Source organism: Mesocricetus auratus, unplaced genomic scaffold, assembly GCF_017639785.1.
Source record: "Mesocricetus auratus isolate SY011 unplaced genomic scaffold, BCM_Maur_2.0 Super-Scaffold_100676, whole genome shotgun sequence".
Taxonomy (NCBI): domain Eukaryota; kingdom Metazoa; phylum Chordata; class Mammalia; order Rodentia; family Cricetidae; genus Mesocricetus; species Mesocricetus auratus.
This window is the reverse complement of record NW_024429266.1, coordinates 25,741,234-25,764,520: the sequence shown is the minus strand read 5'-3', so window position 1 is coordinate 25,764,520 and position 23,287 is coordinate 25,741,234. Positions and strand designations below refer to the sequence as shown.

The 23,287-nt window shown below is 44.1% G+C and overlaps 1 protein-coding gene across 1 annotated transcript; it reads left to right on the top strand.

The window, feature by feature from the left end:
* The first annotated feature begins 10,325 nt into the window (after positions 1–10,325).
* Positions 10,326–23,111, top strand: Tada1 (transcriptional adaptor 1). The gene is made up of 8 exons (XM_005071404.4): positions 10,326–10,514; positions 12,389–12,480; positions 12,695–12,760; positions 16,610–16,707; positions 18,248–18,457; positions 19,566–19,717; positions 21,316–21,478; positions 22,057–23,111. The coding sequence occupies exons 1-8, from the start codon at positions 10,441–10,443 to the stop codon at positions 22,207–22,209; spliced, it is 1,008 nt and encodes a 335-aa protein (XP_005071461.1). The 5' UTR covers positions 10,326–10,440; the 3' UTR covers positions 22,210–23,111.
* The last annotated feature ends 176 nt before the right edge of the window (positions 23,112–23,287 follow it).

Genomic DNA, 23,287 nt, shown 5'->3' with positions numbered 1-23,287 from the left:
GCACTTGCTTTGGGCTTGTAGTGTTGGGCATCATCTTAGAGTTATGTTTGTCAATCTGAAAAGCAGTTAAAAAATCCCTCTCTTCACAGTTTTATTTAATTGTGCGTGAAGTCATGTTCATTTTTCTCAGAGGTCTCAGGCCATTCTCCTCCTGGATTGGCCGTCCTTTTTACAGTAACTTGTAAAGGTTCTTTGATAACTGAAGGAGTTCTACAGTTTGTCATTTATTTTGTAGATACAATGTTCCAGTTTGTCATTAGTCTTTTAACTTAGTGGCATTTTCCCTTGCAACTTTTTCAAATACTATATGAACAAATACATTGATTGTATTTCTACTATTGTTCTTAATTTAAAACAATTTCTTCACCACAGAAGATAAATTCTTGTGATTTAAAGTCTTTTATTCTTAAATCATTAATCTGCCAAGCACTGATTTTAGTGGAGAGAGAAATATTTACTTTTAACTTTGTAGGCATTTTTATAGATAGTTTGAGTTTTCTAAAATTAGTGTGCATTTTCTTCTATAATTTAAAAATTCCAGTAAATCAAAAAAGACAATAAGGCATTATGACACAAGGGATGAAGCCTGGAGACAGAAGAGCAGGCTACTTTAATAGGCGTTTCTATTCAGGACATTGACCACCTATAATTTATCAGGTCCAGTGCTAGCTCCAGATGACATAGTACAAGCCCAGATTCAAAAACTGACAATGGTAATTAGAAGGAGGAGAAGCATTGATGGAAAGTGTTTTAGACTGCAGAACAATCACCATGGTAACGAAAGCCCGAACCATCACTATGGAGGTACAGTGCTTAAAGTTATGCCTGGAGAGAGAGTGTGGTATTGCTGGTGAGGATTTTGAAAGAGGTACACAGGCATGCTGTAGATGTTTGTTTCAAAGTTATGCTTTTATTTGTCAAACTGAGGTTATTGCTTCCCCTTTCCTTGGTGTTTTCTTTTGGGAAAACTAAAGACGAACTATGCAGATGAAAAACAGGTGTGAACTTTACAAAATCATTGCTACTCTTGACAGTCTCAGCTAGGGAACAGCAAATAGCATTTAACTCAGAGAATTATCATGCACTATAACACACAGTGCATATGCAGTGTCCTTGTGCCCTGAAGCTTTGGTTACACTTGCTCATTGGAGAGCCTAGGACTTCTTGCTTGTTTGTTTAAGACAGGGTTTCTCTGTGTAGCCCTGGCTGTCCTAGAGCTCACTCTGTACACCAGGCTGGCCTCCAGCTCAGACATCTGGCTGCCTCTGCCTCCCAAATGCTGCTATTAAAGATCTGTACCACATTTTCTTCTTACAGCAACCGTAAAGATCTGTCCAACATTTAAAGCCAAAGGGAAACTGATACATTTACATGTGTTGTTCAATTTCAATGGTGAATTTGATCAGGATTTGAGTTAGCAGGAGTGTTCCACATTTTGACATTGCAAAAACACGTTACCACCTACAAATTTATTGGATCACATTCACGGTTATCCTGGGTCACTAGCAGCCCCTGACTTCCAGGCTGGACATGCATATGTGGTTATTCTGTTAGGTGACAGATTTCTTATGAACACAAGTGAGGTCACACTAACCATGCCTTCACTTAAGACTTCCAACCTCACTTTGGGGGTCACTGGCGATTTGGGCAACTCCAGAGCAGAGGGGATTCACACAGGCCCTGCCAGTCTGAGACAGTATTCTACTTCTGCCACTTCATGTTCTAGGCCTTGCTCCCTGCTTGTCCCTGTGGTCACTGCTGGCCTGCCCCTATACTGTCCAGCTGCCATGTCAGCCTAAGCACCATCACTGCTCCTGTCTTGTAAGCCCACCCTTAGACCTGCCCTGACTCTTCTTCCTGCAAGGTCAACTGTCAATACCACCCCAGCTAGGGGTGGAGGCTCACGAGCCCCTCCTCACTGGTTGCTAAGGTGCTGACTGACTTGCTCTTGTGTGGGCAATCACAGCTGCTGTTGAGTGCATGAATGCGGTGTCCTGTCGTATCCCGATGACGTTGTTTGTGCCTGTCCTCTGACCTCTCACTATAACAGTTTTACCCTACTTTCACAATGGCCCTTGAGTCTTGGAATGAGGTGGTGTGGTATGGAAGCCTCATTTGTAGCTGAGCATACCACAGACACCTGTTCTCTGCACTTTGACCAACCTTGTGTTTCTCTGTTGATCTACTTCACAAGGATACTTCTCTGGTGAGGACTGGGAGCTACATTAAGCTATTGGTTTAGAAATATAAATTAAAGGGGGAATTTTATATTGTTCCCATTTAGCAAAATAGTAGTAGTAGGTTCACCACTGGGGCTTAGTGTATGATCTTAATGTGTTCTTGAATTTGATGTGTCAGAATTTTACTGAGAAGTTTTGTGTCTAGACTAACCAAGGAAACTTGTCTAAAGACTCAGAAAACTCTTATGTCTATAAACACTTTCAACTAAGTAGCAGGATACAAAAACAACTCACACAAAATGAGTAGCTTTTCTATGCACTAATAATGAACACGTGAGAAAGAAATCAGAAAGAAAAATTCCATACACAGTAACTTAAAAAAATGAAATTCCTAGGAATAAAGTTAGTCAAGGAGATGAAAGATGTGTTCAATGAAAACTTTCAAGATGCTTAAAAAATGAAGTCACTAGAAATGAAAAGATATCCCATACTCAGTGGTAGGTAGAATTAATGTCATGAAGATGACTATAGTATCAAAAGCAACTTATACCTCTGGTGTATCACCATCAAAGTGTCATTTACGTTCTTTACAGAATTAGAGAGGACAATCCTAATGTTCTTATGGAGATACTAAGTATCCTAAGCAGTCAAGACATTCCTTAGCAGAAAGGACAATACTGGAGGTGTTACATCTGATCTCAAATTATATTACAGAGCCATAGTGACAGAACAATCATGATACTGGTACAAAAACATGCAGAGCAATAGAATAGAACAGTGGACTCAGAAATATAACAACCTATTTTCTTTTTGTTTTTTGTTTTTTTTTTATGAGACAGGGTTTCTCTGTATTGTTTTGGAGGCTGTCGGTCCAGCCCGGCCTTGAACTCACAGAGATCCGCCTGCCTCTGCCTCCTGAGTGTTGGGATTAAAGGCGTGTACCACCACTGCCCGGCAACAACCTATTTTCTAAAATAATTTTTATGTGTGTGTTTTGCCTACACTTATCCACGTATCACATGCATGCTTGGGGTCGTTGGAGGCCAGAAGAAGGTATCTAATCTCCTGGAATGGGCGTTACAGACAGTCATGAGCCATCATGTGGTTGCTGGGAATCAAACCCAGGTTCTCTGGCTATTCTTAACCACTGAGCCATCTCTTCAGCCCTGAGCAACTTTTTTTTTTGTTTTTTGTTTTTTTCGAGACAGGGTTTATCTGTATTGTTTTGGAGCCTATCCTGGAACTTGCTCGGTGGGCCAGGCTTGGTCTTGAACTCACAGAGATCCCCTGCCTCTGCCTCCCAAGTGCTGGGATTAAAGGTGTGCACCACCATCGCCCGGCTAAGCAACTTATTTTTTGACAAAAATATTAAAAACCTTTATTGGAGAAAAGACAACCTATTGAATAAATGGTGCTGGGAAAACTGTATTTCTATATATAGAAGAGTGAAAGGCCCATCTCTCAGCCTCCCAAAAATCAACTCAAAATGGATCAAAACCCTTGATATAAGACCTGGAACTTTGAGGGCTAGAGAAAAACACAAATGAAACAGCTCAAGATATAGGCATAGGTGAGGACTTCAAACACAAGAATTGGCAAACAGCATGACATGAAATTAAAAAGCTTCAGCACAGTGAAGAAAGCAGTCACCAGAGTGAAGACAGCCAGTAATGCCATCGAGTCTAAATGTTTCCTGATGGAGTCTACACCAACTACACATCCAAAGGGGATTAGTGTTGCCTAGATAACAAAGTGTAAAAGCTAAAACCAACCCCCTCCTAGTCAGCCAGTCATTAAATGGTTAATGATCTGACTGGGCAGAGTAAGTCAGAGCCACAGGAGTGGCCACGCCCCACCAGGACCTCTAACTTCCAGGTTTCACCCACAGAATATAACTGCCCTAACTGCTAGACCCCGCCCACACACTACAGAGTAAAAAGCCCAACAATCTTCACCCTGGAAAGCTCCACCCTGAGAGGTTCCACCCCCTCCCCAAGAAACTCAGTATAAGCCTTGTATCCTGTTCAGTTTGCTGCTATTTCTTGCCTGAGCAGAGGCAGCCGCCCTCCTGGTTTCTCCCCTCCCAATGTCTTGTGTGAGGTTTGTTGTGCGGTGTGACTTTGTGGTGTTCTTTGATTCCCGGCTGCCAGGATGCCTTTTCATCTGAGCTGTAATGCTTACAGGCAGTCCTGGAAAGAAGAAATACAAATGGCTAATTATGTACTTTAAAAAGTGTTCAACATCCTTTGTTATCAGGGGAACAATGCAAACTGCTGTGAGAGTCCATCTCAGCCCAGTCAGAAAGGCTATCATAAACCAAACAAACCCAACCCAAACCAAACCAGCAGACTGCAAACGCTGGTGAGGATGTAGGGGGACAGGAACCCTTATTTACTGTTGAAGGGAATGCAAACTCCTGCAGCCATCATGGAAACTGTGGTTCCTCAAGAAAATGGAAACAGATCTGCCGCACGACACAGCTGTGCTTCTTTAGGGCCCATGCCAGAAGGACTCCAAGTCACAGGCATCACAGAGACACCTGCACGCCCACGCTAACTCTGGACTGTTCACAACAGCCAGGGAATTGAGTCTGCTTTGATATCCATCAACACACGAGTGAATAAAGAAAATGCGGTCCACGTACACAACGGGATTCTATGCACTGTAAAGGAAAATGAAATCATTACATTTTCAGGGAGATGGATGGGAGGGTAAATCGGTATGCACAGTGACATGAGACAGACTTAGAAGACGAGCATGTTCAATCACATGTGGTACCCAGGGTTAAAATTATGGGTGTGCTTGCCTTTATAGCTACGTGTGTAAGCCACCAAACTGGAAAGGGGTCATAAGAGGGGAGCAAGAGATGTAAGGTAGGGAATGTGACGGATGCATGTGTCAAGAAGGCAGAAGGAAACCCTTTCTGGAGGGATGTAGGGAATGAGCCAGAGTCAGGCAGGGGGCATGGGAAGCAATGGTGGAGGGGAACAATGGAAAGCAAAATATAATGACATATATGTATGAAAAAAATGCCTTAATGAAATTCATTACTTTATATTCTAATCTGGACATTTAAAATGTGCTGACCTGAGTTTGTCCTCAGAGCTAAACAAAATATAATGACATATATGTATGAAAAATGCCTTGATGAAATTCATTGCTTTATATTCTAACCTGGACATTGAAAATGTGCTGACCCGAGTTTGTCCTCAGAGCTCATACAAAGAGCTGGGCGTGGCGGTACAAGCTTGTATACCCAGCACTGGGGAAGCAGAGGCAGGAGGATCCCAGGGCTCATTAGCCAGGCAGCAACTGCGCTTATCAGACTTTGGTCTCAGTGAGGCACTGTCTCAAAAAACAAAGTGGGCAGCTCCTGAGGAAAAAATCCGAGAGTGACATCTGATCTCTAAATACACACTCTGCACCCTCCTCTACTTCCTTCCTTCTTCCTTCCTTCCTTCCTTCCTTCCTTCCTTCCTTCCCTCCTTCCTTCCTACCCTCCTTCCCCCCTCTCTCTCACACACACACATACACACACCACACACACACCACACACACCTCACACACACCACACACATATACATACCACACACACACACACCACACACATACACACACCACACATACACACACACCTTACATACACATACACAGGCACACCACACAAACACATCACATACAACACACATACATACACAAACACCACACACACCTCACACATACACTACACACACACCTCACACATATCTCACACACACACCACATCTCACACACACACCATACAAACACCTTATACACATACAAACACACACACACACACACACACACACACCACACACCACACACCACACGCATACAAACACGCACCATACGGGGCAGAGATTAAAAATCCTGCACTGAACAAGTAGAGACATTTTCTTATTTTTATCCCCTAAATAATATAACAGGAAAATTATTTACATGGTATTTCCATTATATTATATCTTATAAGGAATCTAGATTTAAAGTTTATTTGGAGAATGTGTGTAAGTTACATAGGGATATGATTCCACCTTATATAGAGGACTTCATTCCCAATTTTGGTTTCTATGGGAATCCTGGAATCTGAGGGACCACTGCATTCAGTGTGGTGCTTGGCACATGTGGTCCATCATTGACTTGGTTAAAAGGTCAAAGGGATAAGCCAGGACTCCGGTGTCATTCGAACTCAGTTCCAGCAGTGTACTCCTGCCGCTCCATGTGCTATCTTGGCCATCTACGACATGAAGATAACGGAAGTTTAAACCCCAGTGTGGTACAGTTTTGGCTACTGGGGGTGGTGCAGTGGCCCTGACGTTAGGGAGACTCTCAGTATATTCTCTCTGTTTGTAGGGCCTGATGAGAGAGCCGTCGCGAAGACTTCTGCTATTTCTCACCATCAGGTGGGGCAACATATGTAAGGCTTCCTCTGTAGGCCCCAGTCTTCATCCCTGACCAAAGCCTCCTCCAGGTTGTCCCAAATACGAATAATTACTCGATTTCTCCTTTAGAATTCAGTTTTGAGTTAAAGTCCAGAAATGATATTTTTTGAGAGACTGGTGTGTTAGTCCAAAGGTTGGGGCTTCCTGGAGTCTCACCTGAGAGACCTGGTGGCCACTGGGGCCATTCTTGGTCCCGAGGGGGGTGGAAAACTGAGGTTCTCACCAGGATCTGAGCATCCTGGAGCAAAGGTGAGGAAGCAGCGCCCCCTGGCGGCCGCCGCGGAGACACCATCTAGCCCAGTTGGAGCTGGGAACCTGGAGTCTCCTGTTCCTTCAGCACTGGACTGTGGACCAGGAAACAAGGTCTGAGTCCTGGCCTTCCCTTCTAGGAAATAGCTGTTAAACCCACACTCCCACTACAGGACGGGTTTTTCCTTTTGGTAGACAATATAATAAACCGAATAAAACATTGCAGAAAATCTTCAGTGGAACTATTAGGATAAAAGAGTAGGGGGTTACATAATGACTTTTTAAAAAATTACATTTTATTTATTTTATGAGTGCCCTTGTGTTTGCGTGAAGCTCAGAGGACAATTTGTGGGAGTCTGTTTTCTCCTTCCATCGTGTGGGACTCAGGAATCGAACCCAGGTCCAAAGGTCTGGTGGCAAGCACCTTTCTCTGCTGAGTCATCTTGCTGGTTCCTGATACAGGGTCAAAGACTTTCATCAATGCTTATCTGTCAAGATAATTTCTTACAACAACCCTCAGGTAAGTAATATTATGATTTCCACTTTGCAGATGTGGAAACTGAGTGATTAAGTAGCAATAAACATAGGAAGAATTTAACACGATGTAATGTTTCCCTCGTTATGTCACAGTATTCTAATAAAATAAAGTGGGCACCATAACAGGACGAAGTAGCAGACAAGACATCGTTATAGAAACATTCCAGCGTTTAAAAAGAAATTAGGCAAGAAGCCAGAGATTTAAGTGTGACTTTCTTGTCTTGGGGTGGGAAAGTCCTAGCTCCCAGACACAGTGAACTCTGTAACTGTGGATGGTAACGCTGTTCCTATACTCACAGCTGTAATTCCAGGCAGCAAACCACCTCTCTGATTTGGGCCAATGAGCCTTGACCAAATCTTGTAAATTCATCGACCATGTTCCTTCCCTGGGGTCAGATTTTTCCGAGGGACACCATCAGCAGGTCATCTTTCTGGACCAACAAGAGCTGTTCCTTCTCTGGATGATGATTTTAGAGCTCATCCCACTTCCAGGAGAGTCTCCCCATATAGACAGCAATCCCTGTGACAGTTTGAAAACTTGGGATATCCCCCTGCCAGACACCTTCCCAGTGACTGACACCATCTCCACACAGATGCTTGCGCACCCTGTAGCTCTTAACCACACGTGAACGGTGGCCGACAGTGTTTGCCACTTCCTCCAAATTTCAGTTTTAGTTTACTGCAAAGGCCGCAGAGGCCGGAAAGGGCTCTTTTCCAATAGGTGCAGTTTAATAACTTATGCTTGGAACACCCATCCTAATAAAAGAGAACAAGGGTCAGGTGCATGGTATCAGACATTTAATGCACCTGAAGGAAAGTGGGCAGCCCAACCAACTCTACAAGCACATGAAAAGCTGGTGGGTTTAAATGGAGACTCGCTTTTGGTTATCTGTAGGATTATTTTAAAATGTGGAAGGCACTTGACCATAGAGACAAGACATTCATAAATGTTGTCATTTAGTCCCATGATTCTTTTTATGGGATTCTGTCTTAAAGTAATAATTCCAAATGAGGAGAATCTGCATAAAGATGATTGTCATATCATTGCTTTTAATATAGAAAAATAGCTTGGTAATCAGGAAACATTGCACACATCTTATGTTACCAGCAGACTGCAGAGACAGCTCAGGGGTCAAGAGCACTTGTGGTTCTTCCAGATGAGCAGAGTTCGGATGGAGCTCCCGGTTCCGGACCCCTCCTCTGGCCTCGGGGGGAACTCACACACATGCAGAGCACATGCTCACAAAGACAGATCCATAAAAATAAAATCTTCTAAAATACGCTGTCACTAAAGCATGAGCATTAAGGCAAAGTTGCAAGCGTTAAAGCTCAGATGGAAAGGTATTCTGACACTTGGAAGCCAAAGAATACTGAGTGTTGCAGTTCAGATGAACAAGTATTCTGGCAATTGGGAGCCAAGGAATACCACAGGTCGCAGTAGGCGAAGCAGCTTACAGCCCTGCCGCACGGAAAGGTTTCCCCAGTGTAACAGCTCTGCTTGGCCTGGGGAGGCGAAGTTGTCCCTGTCCCCTGGAGTAGAACAACCCCAATCGGCTAGGGGAAGGTTTCTCTGGGTCTGAAGTGTTACCACCCTGCTCTGCTCCACTCTGCCCAGGTTCTGAAAGATCGTCCCCCAAACCTCACTCTAGATTTACTGGGAGGGAAGAATCCAGGAGAGTGACTGCCTCTGCCAGGGTGGAAGAAGACAGTGGCAAACTGCCCGGGTGCAGGGCTTATAAAGGGCTTCTTAGCGGAGGAATGGTTCCAGGGAGGTTTCCAGAGCGGCGATTGGTCAATTTTAGTCCCTCAGCTCAGATGGGCTAGATCTCATGCTCAGAGATTGGTTGGTTTTCTGCTTAGTTGGTCAGGGGTGGATTGGGCTCTGGTTTCAGGGCCACAGTGCGGCTTTTCACTGATCCTTTTAGCTCCTTGACTCTAATTTCAGGGCCAGGGCATGTTTCTTTCACTGGCTCTGCTTTCGGGGCCAAAGTGTGTTTCTTTGGCTCTGCTTAGGGTATTTTTTTTTCTGGCCCTTTTCCCTACAAAAGTAGTAGCCTGGTCTATATAGAGAGTTCTAATATAGCCAGGGCTACATAGAGAGACCCTTTCTCAAGAAAACAAGACAAAAAAATAATACAATTAAGAACTGACATTACGTTTTTAAAAGTTCAAATTGGACCTAGCTATGGCTTTGGTGTTTGATATGCATGTGTGTATTCGTGCATGATTTTGAGCGTGCACAGGGAGGGCAGAGGACAAGCTAGAGTGTGGGTCCTTCCACTTGACCTTGATTTGGAAAAGACTTTCTTTGCACTTTTCTTCTGCAGGCCAGGCTGGCGGGCCACTGAGATTCTAGGACCCTCCTGTCTCTGCCTCTCAGCTAGGGGGCTAGGGGACTTCTGGGTTTCCTGCTTGGGAATTGTTTTATTTGGTCAGCAAATAAATGTTGAATGTCCAGTACTTCAATAACACCAAATCCTGCCTCCAGGGAACTTATGTTTGAGTGGCAGGAGGCAGAAAACGAGATAAACCAACTAAACGTCACAATAGGTGATGAGTACTCGAAAAAAAGAAAAGATGACAAGAGAATAAACGGGATATTGCATGCACTCCGCGACCGGAGCTGCTGTTCCTTCTGGAAGGAAGGCGTGGGAATTCAGAGCCGACCTGTCAGTCATGCAGTCATGGCGGGGTCTGACGATCAAGGCCGCTGTCCCGACGCCTCCGCGGGCGGGCGGGTGTTAGCCTGGGCACGCGCCTTCTAGGCGAAGCGGATCACGTGACCCGAGAGGCGGGAGTTGGTGAACGGAGTTGGGCCGGGTGCTCTCCCGACTGGAAGACGGGCGGGGCCGAGAACCAAACAAACGCAACGTCTCCCGAGCGGCTGGGGGCGGGGCCGACCAGTCGAGGCGAGCCTGCGGAGTTCGGAGCGCAGGCCTTCCGCCGAGTTGATCTTACGGTTGCAGGTCTCTGTGGGCCGCGCGGTCTACGGTCGGGCTGAGACGCGCGCTGCAATGGCGACCTTTGTGAGCGAGCTGGAGGCGGCCAAGAAGAACTTGAGCGAGGCGCTGGGGGACAACGTGAAACAGTAAGAGCCGCTGGGACCAGCCTCCGGGCCTGTGCGTGGGCGTGCTCTTGGCCCGGGGCTGCGGCAGTCCCTGGACTCCTTCACCTCCGGGAGGCCTGAGGAGCCTCGCGGCCGCCGCGGTTCCCGTGCGGCTCCCGGCCGGGACTCGAGGTGCCAGAGGACCGTCTCCCGGGCGCTAGAGAGACCGGGGATGCCCGCGTGGGGCGGGGGACGCCAGGGAGCCGGCGGAGCTGGGGCGCGCCGGGGCGGAGGGTTGGGAGGGCTTCCTGGAGGCGGAAGCCACAGCGCTCGCGGGGCCAGCGAGACTGCGTAGAGAAGGCTTGGAAAGCGGGTTCGGAAGACACACAGACCCCAGGTGAAGTCGGTCCCCAACACCGCAGCATCCGCAGGGACGGCAGCCTAGCCGCCGTGGGGCGCCTTTTCCAGCTCCCTAGGCGTGCTACCCAGTCCCCCGAACGGGAACGGGTGTGAGATGCACACAGTTACTACTCCCATTGGTAGATAGGACACCGACACCCAGAGAAGCCGGCTAGTTACTCCCCAGAAGCCACCTGCCAGGGATGGGACCGAGGCTTCTGGTTCCGGCTGTATGACGGACGCCTCCTTCACTGGGGTTGAAAAGGACCCCCAGGCGCCCAGCCGGACTGTCAGCAGTGACTGGAACAGAGTGACAGCTCCCTAAGCTGCAACCTACCGCAGCCCGAGGAAGTGCCTCAGTCTTTTGGGGGACCCTCAACACTGGCAAACCCGTGGTTCCTGCTGTCGGTGCAGGAAAGACTGGAGCAGTCAGAAGTAGAGCCGGGGTCTGATGATAGAATGGCTCTTGAGACAGCGGCCCAAGGCGCGGGCTCCTCACCGGAGCCCCACTTTAGTAAAAGGCCTTTAAAAACAATGGTTACTACAACTTGTAGACTGTTAAGTCCCAGAGTGGGAAAGAATAAGGCTTGCAAACTCAGGTGTGGCATAGGCTTCTCAATGGAGAGTCGCAATTAAGTGTCTTAGTATATGCATTTTAGTGTCTGTCTTTTTTTTTTTAATGTACAATTTTCTTTCTCTTTGCTGGTGAGTTGGATGGGCTTATATTTGATAAAGTAAAAAACCAGGAGCCATTAAAGTTGCACAAGGGGTTTCTGTTGGGATGACTAGAAAATTGCAGTTTTACATCCTGGAAGGGAGAATGAGGTCTTAAGGCAGATACTGTTGTGTTGCATTTTTATTTCAGCTAGTGAGAGATTTTAGCTGACTGGGGGGAGGGGCTCCTTTTCCTTTTTATGTTTTAGGTCTGATCATCCTGCCTCAAGGCCTTCACACCCAGCTCCATGGGCAGCCAGATAGTATCACAGAAGGACCCACTGAGATGCAAGGAGGAATTAAATTAAATATTTTAATACATGAAAATGACAGCCTTTTGCCTCCATTAGGATGACTTTATACTTTTAAAAAGCATACCAGGAGAATTAATTAATTTTTCTGTACACAGTGCTCACAGGGTTTGGAAGTCAGCTGTCTTGCATGGGGCTAAATCTGAGGGATATGGCATTCTTTTTTTGGGCCTGGGCCTAGGCCTGGGGCTTCCCCAGAGGGACTCTAGGAGGCTTCCCACAGCTCAGCCACTGACACTGGAGTTTATAAACTTTCTTCCTTAGGAGTTGGAGCAGCTGGAGTGAACCAGGGGGCATTGGCAAATGTCTGTGGTTTTTTTTTTTTTTTTTTTTTTTGGTATTTATGAGACAGGGTTTCTCTGTATTGCTTTGGAGGCTGTCGGTCCAGCCTGGCCTCGAACTCACAGAGATCCGCCTGCCTCTGCCTCCCGAGTGCTGGGATTAAAGGCGTGGCTAGGTCTGTGGTTTCTAATGCTGTTTCTCCTTATGCAGATACTGGGCCAACTTGAAGCTGTGGTTCAAGCAGAAGATCAGCAAGGAAGAGTTTGATCTTGAAGCCCACAGGCTCCTCACACAGGACAACGGTAGTGCTTCATTTCTCCAAGTTTCCCCAGACTTAAAAGAAGTTCCTTTTGTTTTTGATGGTGTGCAGATAATCTTAACAGTATTGGTTTAAAAAGTTGACTGTAAAGAATGGTAGAGAGTGAGGGAACATATAAAGTATTTACGAGCTACGCTAATGTTTTTCTTATGTTGAAGATACTCTGTTTGACTTGTGGCAACCTTCCTTTTTTCCAGTCCATTCTCACAATGATTTCCTGCTGGCCATCCTCACACGTTGTCAGATTTTGGTTTCTACACCAGGTAAGGGAGTGTGAATGTTTCCAGTGTGGATCACTTGGCAAAGCCGAGCAGCACTGGGATTTAGCTTCTCTTATCAGCCACTGCTCAGGTTTGCAAAGGAAATAAAACCCGAATCACCCACAACAACAACAACAACAACAAGTTACACAGGTGATAGTCATTGTACACATACTCACACTTGTGCACGAGAGCGTGCGCACAACACAAACACACCCTTAACAGATGATTTCCTCCTATTTCCTACTTTTACTCCCCACGCGGCTTGCTGTATTCTAGATGAAGCAATGAGGATTCAGAGAGTGAAGGCAGGAAGGAGGGGCATGGCACCAAGAGGGGGGTTCAGGAGGTTCAGGATGAAAGGATGATGTAGAGACTTGGGCTTCGGCTGTGTTCCAAGCATCACGCACACGCGCGCGCGCACGTGTGTGTGTGTGTGTGTGTGTGTGTGTGTGTGTGTGTGTGTAAGAGCTCAGTGTCTGTCTAATCGTTGGTAGGAAGGCTGGTAAAGACTACGTGTAACTGGTTGTAGATAGAAATTGGAGTTCTAAGGTACACATCAATTGTTTATACACTTGTCCTTCAGCCAGTTTTAGGAAGGCAAAGGCAAGGGTGAGTGCTCTGAAACTTCCCTTGTGAAAAGCTGTCTTGGACCTTGTTAAAAACTGAGATTTACAGGTGCTTCCTGCCTCTGTAGATTGTCAGCTTTTTTTTCCTTTTGGTCAAGCCAAGAGTGATTCTGTAGGTCTTAAAAGGCAACCAGACTGGTGTTTTGTGATTTTATTATTTTTACTCATGTGTTTATCTATGTGCAAAGTGAATTCAGTTACAAGTATCATATCCCTTTGGAGCTGGAGTTATGGACAATTGTGAGTCACCTAATGTGGGTGCTGGGAACTGAACGCAGGTCCTCTGCAAGAGTAGTGTATGCTTTTGACTGCTGAAACAGCTCTCCAGCCAGCCCCTGTATTATACCTCTTAATCGTTATAACTAACATGGCTTATCTGATAAGGAATTCAAATATGATCTTACCATGTAAGGCTCTTACAGAAGCTGTTATGTTGACTGTAGTAGATAGTGGTGGTTCTTCTGAAAGGTCAGCTGGAGAGGGGTGGCCCCTGACCATTTACCACTGTCCCCACACACACTGTGTCAGGTTTCAGGTGTTCTGTTTAGCTTAAATAGAAGTTAACTTTAGCCAGATTTTTTTTTTTTTTTTGAGACAGGGTTTCTCTGTGGCTTTGGAGACTGTCCTAGAACTAGCTCTTGTAGACCAGGCTGGTCTCGAACTCACCGAGATCTGCCTGCTTCTGCCTCCCGAGTGCTGGGATTAAAGGCGTGAGCCACCAATGCCCGGCTTAGCCAGATTTCTTTTATGTATGTCTAAAGTTGGATCATAATGTAATCTCCTGTGTTTAGCAGAAGAGCCAACCTTGTGAGGATTGGATCTTTCTAGGTAGGCATGTTCTCTCCCAGCAGGCAAGGCTGGTTGGAGGCAAGGGGTGCGCTCAGGGTTAGACTTTGTCACCAGTATAATTAATACTTATGATTCTTAGCTTTTACACTTAGGAAATAGATACAGTAACATTTACCAAGAAAAACAGATGAAAGAATATGTAAAGTAGTACATTTCCAAGTGAAAAATGGTATTCATAAGTATATACTTGGCTGATTAATTTAATTAAATAAAAACTCAGTATTCTTAAATGAATGTTATTGGCTATACAATTTTATAATTGGTTTACAGTTATACATTTTTAATAATATGCTAATATTGACATGTTAGATAACTTACTCCTTACAGCCACTCTTCAGGGTGTTGTTAGCCTCTTTAATAAACATGAAAACAGACATCAGAACAAAACAAAAATTTAAAAATTTGCCCGAGGCCCTGTCTCCTTAAATGGTAGTTACAGTTAGTCTTGGCTCAAAACCAGTGTGAGTGCTGTGGGAACCCTTTCTCACAGTGTCTTCCTCCCGTTGTCCTTACCCTACCTGCTTACCCATGCCTTGCTCCTAGGTCCCTCTGGTCTGCTGCTTTGTGTCCCACAGTCGGCCCTTCCTGCCGGCACCTAGGACCCAGTTCTAATTGCAGGAATAGGTTTCTTTGGGAAATCATTTAACTGTCGAGCCCAAAGCTTCCCTAACAGAACAACAAAACAGAAACTCTAACCCATTAAAATGGTAATGGCTGAGGCTGGGGAGAGGGCCAGTTCAGTTCCCAGCGCCCACATGGCAGCTCACAACCACTGTAACTCCAGTTCCGGGGATCTGACCCTCTCCTGGGCTCTCAGGGCATATTTGTGATACACATATGAACATGAAGGCAAACACACTCATAAAATAGAAAACAATGAATTTTAAAAACATGGCATAACCTGTTACTACAATTAATGAGCATTTTTTTCTTTTAAAATGATTTTGGTGGTGGGACTGGGGAATGGCTTGGCAGTTAAAAAACATACTGCTCTTGGAGAGGACCCAAGTTTGCAAGTTTGGTTCCCATCATCCATGTCAGATGGCTTCTAGCTTGCAGTAACTCCAGTTCAGGGGATCCAAAGCCCCTGGCCTCCTCATGCACCTATAATCATGTGTATATTACCCCCCACATGCGTACATATTAAAAAAACCTTTAAAAAACTATTTTAGAAGAGTACTTCTTTGAAATTACTATTTTGGAGATTTTTTCCAAGTGATTGATTGATATCTATATCTCACTATGTTCCCAGTTGTAAAAAGAAAATCAGTACAGAACGTTGTTAGTAAAGGCGGCTCCTTACTAGTACTCCGCATCCCAATGCATTCACTGCTGTACTCTTCTTGCCGTGAGTCTTCTATTGTAGCATGACTTTTCTGTTTTCTTAATAATAAAATCTCTGAGTCAGCTATCAGGGTGGAAGCTGAAGGATCAGAGAAGTAGAGCAGTCAGATACTAGAAAGTTCTCACCTCTACCAATGCTCAGACCAAAGGGGTGATCCTGTCCTCAGACTGACTGCTGCCTCAGACTGCCCTGAGCTCCTGTCTCCTCCTGCCTTATACTCCTCTCTCTGCCCAGCCATATCACTCCTGCCTCCACCTTCCTAGTGCTGGGTTAAAGACATGTGATTCCAAGTGTAGGGATCACACACTTGAAATCACTCTTAGTGTGAGTTCTCTCTTTTAGACTGGGTCAGTTTTGAGTAGCCCAGGGTGCCCTTGAACTAACAAATGCCTGACTGCCTCTGTCTCCTGAGTTCTGGAATTAAAGGTGTGTGCTACCACTGCCTGGCCTCTATGGCCAATGCGTGTGGCTAGTTCTGCACTCTAGTCCTTAGGCAAGTTTTATTTGTTAGATCATAAACGAAATATTACCACAGTCCATTGTCCCTCATTGTTGCTTACACTTGTCTCTGGATCTGTTAGCTTCAGTGTCTGTTTCTTTATCCTTGTCCTTCCAGAGTTCCTCAGCTTTTCCTGGCTTTCTGTTTAACACAATCTCAAATTCAGTGACTTTCTTTTTTTTTTAATTTTACGAGACAGGGTTTCTCTGTATTGTTTTGGAGGCTGTCGGTCCAGCCCAGCCTTGAACTCACAGCGATCCGCCTGTCTCTGCCTCCCGAGTGCTGGGATTAAAGGCGTGCGCCACCACCGCCCGGCCCAAATTCAGTGACTTTGATGGATACATGTGATTTGAGATTTATAATTTTGTTTATAGAGAAGTAGAGAAGATTCAGATTTGAACTTCATCATTTAAATTTTCATTACCCAAATGGTCCATGCTTTTAATCCCCAATGGGAAAAAATAGCTGTTGTCATTTTCCACTTTGGTTATTGTCTTTTTCACTGTGACTGTTGTTTTTCTGTCTTGTAGAGGGTGCTGGATCTTTGCCCTGGACAGGGGGCTCTGCAGCCAAGCCTGGAAAACCCAAGGGCAAGAAAAAGCTTTCTTCTGTTCGTCAGAAATTTGATGTATGTCATTCTCCAATAGATTCTGGCAACTGTGGGTTAAGTACTAGTGTGATAAAGTAGTTATGAATTTTTTCTGGGGGGGAGGAGGATTGAGACAGGGTTTCTCTGTGTAGCCCTGGCTGTGCTGGAACTTGCTTTGTAAACCAGGCTGGCCTTGAACTTAGAGATCTGCCTGCAGCTGCCTCCCAAGTGCTGGAACTAAAGATATCAACACACCTGGCTAAGTAGCTGTGATTTTAAATGTCACCAGCAGTATGGAAAAAAGTGATTTAGGAAGAAAAAAGGTTGTAAATACAGCTTACAAATATATTGTCAGTGTTTACACATAAATGTTGTCATTAGCACTTCAGAGTTGCCAATGATGGGAAGCTGGGCTTGTGTTCTCTCTTCATTCTGGTCTCAGATCAAAGACATCTGGTCAGGGATTAGCCTGGAGCCTCTGGTAGGCTCCTGATGATACCTAGCTGTTCTCTGTGCTTTTAGATATTGGTATAGATACTATGAAGCATTTGGCAATAAAACTTGTAAACCTTTCGGGATATATGTTTTTAGGTAGGAAGAGAAGTTTTCCAAAAGTTTTTCATCCTAGGCTTGCCTGTTCCATGCTTTATGTCAGTAATATTACTCAACTTGGGCATCTCCACTGTATCTAGAGGCATACCTGGATTAAAATGTGTTGGATATGTCACAGCTTTACACTTAGGAAATGGGAAAATGCCAGTATTGTTTTTATTACGCGCACACACACACACACACACACACACACACACACACGTCTCCACTCTAAAATCAGAGGTACCAGGAACAAATCTCCCCAGTGATGGTGGAGTATATGAATTTCATAGGAATGCTAAAGTGTGCACAAATGAACAAAGGTTGAATGTTTTATTTATGCTTTCTGTTTGTTAGGAATGTAAACAGACAGTCACAATGAGGAGCTGCTTCTGTCCTATAACATTAATTAGCTTGGACTATTTGTCAGAGCTACCATTTGATCAGTTAGGCTTTGTAAATCCTAACTGAAGCATTAATTATATGTCTGTACTCCAGAATCTACTTATGATTAAACTTCTGTGACTTTCTGAATAGTTCTGTGTCATCACTTCAGATTGTTATTTTTAGCATAATGCCATACATTTTGTGGCCACCAAGGTATTGATTGAATATAATAAATGGCTGCAGGCATGAAGGTACACAGCTGTAATCCCAGCTCTTGGGAGGCTGAGGCAGGTGTATTAGGAGTTTGAGGCCCGTCTAGGTCATTAGGTATAGCAAGACTGTTTCAAAAAGGTAGAGAACAGTTTGCTGTATAGATAGCCATTGTCCCCTTAACTCAGCATGTAACAGGTGTGAAATTATGATCATTTGTGCAGCTTTTCATGGCTCAGCCATCTCTCCAGGCCACAATTTACTTTGTACTTCAAAACTTTTGATACCCTTTGGTATAGTTTTGTAGGTCTCTAATTCCAGTAGATGGGTTTCTTCTGCTTGTCTTGTTACTTGCTATTGGAGTGAGTAATTGTGAAGTTTCTTTACTCAGCATAGATTCCAGCCTCAGAACCCCCTCTCTGGCGCTCAGCAGTTTGTGGCAAAGGATCCCCAGGATGATGATGACTTGAAACTCTGTTCTCATACTATGATGCTCCCCACACGAGGTCAGCTTGAAGGGAGAATGATCGTGACTGCCTACGAGCATGGGCTGGACAACGTCACCGAGGAAGCTGTTTCTGCTGTTGTCTATGCTGTGGAGGTGGGTTTGCTGTTGGTAGAAATAACTACAGATAATAATTGTTAACGAGCTTGTGTGTGTTTAAAGCTGATACTGACAGAAAGGAACTAAATGCCACTCAAGTTTCATATCTGTCATCATTGAAGAGAAACACTTCCTACTTCACAACCAAAGAATTTGCCTGTTTTTTAGAAATTTTCCCTTGCAACATCCATACTTTTACTTATCTCTTTTTAAATTTGTTTTAGTTTGTCAACACAGACGCAGTTTTTAAGCAAAAACAGAAGTCAGAAATTCTAGTGGTTCAAGTCACTCGTGTTTGAGGTAGTGCTGCAATTAAAGAGTGTCCGGTGGGCATCTGAACAGTGAGATTTCTTGTCACTTAGTTATTTGACAAAATGTACATTGCACTGATACCAGACAGTACTCAAGAACTGTCTCATTTTCCTCATAGTCATTTCTGAGATAGCAGTTGCACTCACAAACACTGAGTTCTGTATGAAGAACCTGTATTTAATTGCACAGTGCTGTCTTGCTAGACGAAAGACATGTTGGTGTGACTGGAATGCCTGGCCCGATCCTGGCTCTTCTGTGCTAGCATATGCTGGGCGTGTCCTACTTTCATGTTCCCCACTCAGCTCTTGGTCTTCTAAAGGTGAAGAGCATTGAATAGACATGCACAGTAGTCTCTGTCTGTCTGTAGAGCTTTTGAGTATTTGATTTTGCTAACCAGTGAATACTAGATCTTAAAATTGTTGTCTCATTTTAAGTTAAATTTCACAGTCATTTGTCTTAAAACAAATCATTTCTGAGAAACGTCCACTTACGGGAAACAAACTCAGTGCATGTGGAGTTATGGAGAGCACTTGCATGTGAGGCCCCGTGTGATGTTCAATCTCAGTACTGCAAACTATGAAGTAAAATCCACTTCAAAGAACACTGCCTGTAGAACAGCCTCTTTAAAGATAGTGAGGGGAAGCTAGCACACCCTTCTCTCCCGTGTCCTCTGCATCAGCTTGGGCTCTTTTAATGAGCGTTTCTGTCATCCTACATCACCAAATGCAAGGACCATTTGGAATGGAAGGACCACTTGGCAATGGAAATTGTATAGTTTTTTTTTTTTTTTCAGAATCACCTCAAAGATATACTGACTTCAGTTGTGTCGAGAAGGAAAGCTTACCGGGTCCGAGATGGCCATTTTAAGTACGCTTTTGGTAGTAATGTGGCCCCACAACCGTACCTGAAGAATAGTGTGGTGGCTTACAACAACTTGGTTGAAGGGTGAGTGGCTTCCTGCACTCTTGCATCAGTCCTTTGCTGCCTGGCCACTGACCTTGTGTGAGAGGCCACTGTTAATGAATCGGTTATTTCTTTAGTTGCATGTCTTATAGTTAGTTTTTGTTTTTCTAACCAGAGGTGGTTATTTGATTGCCTCTCCCTTTGTATGTGGGATGGGGTAGCCCTTCAGGTAGTGTGCCTGAATGATGGTTTCTGCCTGGTGAGAAGGTGGCCTGCTCATGGGCTAAGGCTGGGTGTCTGATGGTGGGAAGAGGAGAAAGAGGGGTAGATGTTTGTTGTCCATGTTCTCATCTGCCGCTCATGGCTGTAGCTCAGAGTCGTGGCCTGGGCCCATGTCTTCCGATTGTTCTTAGCATCCTGTTGAACAAATCTATCCTCAATTGACTCAGGGCTCCTAGGGCCATCTTCAGTTCTAAGCCATCCTTTTATGAGTTGGTTCAGGTTACCTTTATCCATTTTGCTTTCCCCACAAAATTCAGTGTTAATTTTAACCTTTTGGAAAAGAAATTACAGTGGTTTTCCTTGTGATTATGGCAGTGGCTGCACTTCTTCAAAGACTGGATTTTGTCTGTCTGGTTGTCTGCCTACTGGAGAATGGGAGGAAAGAGGTCACAAGGATACAGACAGGATCAAAGTCAACAGTTAAGACTAGGAGGGTGGGCTGGAGTGGCAGTGTGAAAATAACAGAAAGTGGGCAGATTTAAGTAAGGGGAGCTGGCAGCACATGGAGAGGTGGTATTGTGGCCATCCCCAGGCTGTAGAGACATTGTGATGAGTGTCATCTCAAATTGGGGTCCCTGTTTAGGTTTCCATCTGTGGTGAGTTACTACCCAAACCTCATTCAGACATACCTGTATGAGATTGTTTCATATTTAAGTCATTCGATAGGGAAAGATGGAGTAAGGAGTATTGGGAGTCAGCTCTGACATGGCTTTGCCCTGGAGCCCTCCATTGCTGTCCCCATCCCCAGGAAGCTGTTCTGTGAGCAGAGCTGCTTCCATCTGAGACTGTAGGCCACAGCTGCTGCCCGCCCCACTCTGCTTCCCCTCCTTGTGTTTCCCTGGCAACTCTACTTATCTCTTCTGCACTGATGTAGAAGGCAGACCTGTCTTCTATTTGGCCTGTTTTGGGAAACTAGAAAAATCTGGGTGGTGTTTTTCCCACAGTCTCATTTTGCCTGCTACTTCTCTTACTGTTTATTTTTTAAACTTGCATTCTGTATGATTTGCCTTCTCCATAATTTTTCAATTTCATATTCCTCCAGCTACACGGCTTTTTGTTTGTTTGTTTATGTTTTGTTTTTCCAAACTGGAAACTCTAGGGGCAGGAAGCAGTTTGGTTCATTACCCTGAGCAAAATAAGTATATTAGTATATTAGGAAGAGGGAGTTAAATATGGCTGCATTATATGGACCTTTTGAAAAATTAAAATCATGGACTCTTTCTCTATAAGGTGGTGTGTTTCTGATTCATTTAAAGATACTCAGAATGGGGTGTGTCCTAGCAAGCCTCTCTATTCTGGGTGTTCACTTATCTCCATTCTGGGTACTGAGAATATTTCTTTAAAAACTTCTTCTCCAGCCCTCCAGCCTTTTCTGCTCCCTGTGCCAGTCAGAATTCAGCTTCTCAACCACATCCTGACGATGCTGAACAGCAGGCTGCATTCCTGTTGGCATGCTCTGGGGATACTCTACCTGCATCCTTGCCCCCGGTGAACATGTATGACCTTTTTGAAGCTCTGCAGGTATTTCTTGGCTCCTGGTTTACCTAGTTATTGCTGCATTGATGCCTATGACTCATATTCTGCTTTTTGACTTATTTTTATGGTCTACAGTGGTAGTCTCATTTAAAAACCCCAAACCCTGTAGTTCCTCCTAAGTTACCTCGCATTCTCTATCTCTCATTAAAACAAATATCTTACTCCAAGTAATCCCATAGTTCCTTATTATTTTCAAGCTTCTTTTTCAATTTTAAAATTTAAATTGCCATTGTGTGCGTGCATGTGGGTCAATGTGTCATGACTTGTGTGCAATCAGAGGACAACCATGTGGGGTCATTTCTTTCCTTCCGCCTTTACTTTATCTGAGTTCCAGAAATTGGACTCATGTCATCCAGCTTGCATGGCAATTATCTTTAACTGCTGAGCAGCCCACAGATCTGTTTAGTTTTCTTATTATCTGACTTGGAATTCACTATGTCCTGTCTTAAAGTTTATAGGGTACCTAAGTCATAAGAAGTTTTTAAAAATAAGTTATACTTTTTAATGCTGGGAAAACAAGTCTACTGAAGCATAATAGAAAATGTGTAATTTTAAAATCACAGGTACACAGGGAAGTCATTCCTACACATACTGTGTATGCCCTTAACATTGAAAGGATCATCATGAAACTTTGGCACCCCAATCACGAAGAGCTACAACAAGACAAAGTCCACCACCAGCGCTTGGCAGCTAAAGAAGGACTTTTGCTCTGCTAAATTAGGATTTGAAGATTTGGAACCATCACTAAATTGGTTGCTGAAAATTGAATGCTTTTCAGTCCACATTTCAAAACTGAAGTGTATAATGTGTATATAACCTTTCCTATGGAAATGACATTGAGTGCATTTTGTGTTGCTACTGTGAAGCCATTAATATATGTCTGATGATGACCTGTGTGTGTCCCCCCAGGTATAGGAGCAGGCATTGTTCTATTCCTGAATAGGGATGTTAAGGCAACCAAGGTGTAGTATCTCTGGTCTGTTGGTAAGATAGGTGACCTAGAATAAAGATGCTATTGTAGCTCAGGCCCCATGATTAGCGGGACTATTGTATGTGAATGATGTATGTTCTGTATCCAACAGTGAAAAATCTGCTTTTCCTGAAGAACTATACTCTGCATATTGGTGGAATAACCTGTTAGAATTCTCCTTTAGTGACTACTTAGCAGATAGAGAAGTTCCCAGGCAATCTACTGTTTTCACTCAAGAACAGGATTTGGATATGCGGTTTTTTTTGCATTTAATACTTTAGTCCAATACTTAGAATACAGTTATCCTTGTAGTGTTTTCTTGTAATTCAGTTGTTTTAGCATAAAGGCTGATGGGCAAGCCTTCATGAAATCTTACAAATTGCTAATTTTCATATTTCTACAAAATATTTGGTTTACTCTTTCAGGGGGTACTATGAACTACATTTGACAGTGTTACTGGTAACCAACTTGTTTTAAAGCTATGTTGCTTTTCATTCATATAGTGTTGATGGATAAAATAGATGTACATATAGATTTTCATTGGCCTAAACATTAGATACATGTGAGTATTTTTGTGTGTTCCTATATCTGGATATGTGAATTTGGTTTTGTATTTTAAATGTGACAAATAAACGTTTTGGGAGTAAACCTTTTTCTGTTTATTCAAATAAGCAGGTAAGTATATACATACATACATATATATGTTTTTTTGAGACAGGATTTGTGTAGCTTGGGCTTTCCTGAAACATGTTCTGTGGACCAGGCTGACCTTGATCCGCCTGCCTGTCTCCTGAGTGCTGGGATTAAAGGCATGTGCCATCACT

What these genes read in the sequence shown, in the direction of transcription:
- Tada1 (XM_005071404.4), top strand. Translation starts at nt 10,441, where the DNA reads ATGGCGACCTTTGTGAGCGAGCTGGAGGCGGCCAAGAAGAACTTGAGC. An exon ending in CTGGGGGACAACGTGAAACA is followed by an intron (nt 10,515 to 12,388) that starts GTAAGAGCCGCT and finishes CTCCTTATGCAG; the next exon opens with ATACTGGGCCAACTTGAAGC. An exon ending in CTGTTCGTCAGAAATTTGAT is followed by an intron (nt 16,708 to 18,247) that starts GTATGTCATTCT and finishes TTCTTTACTCAG; the next exon opens with CATAGATTCCAGCCTCAGAA.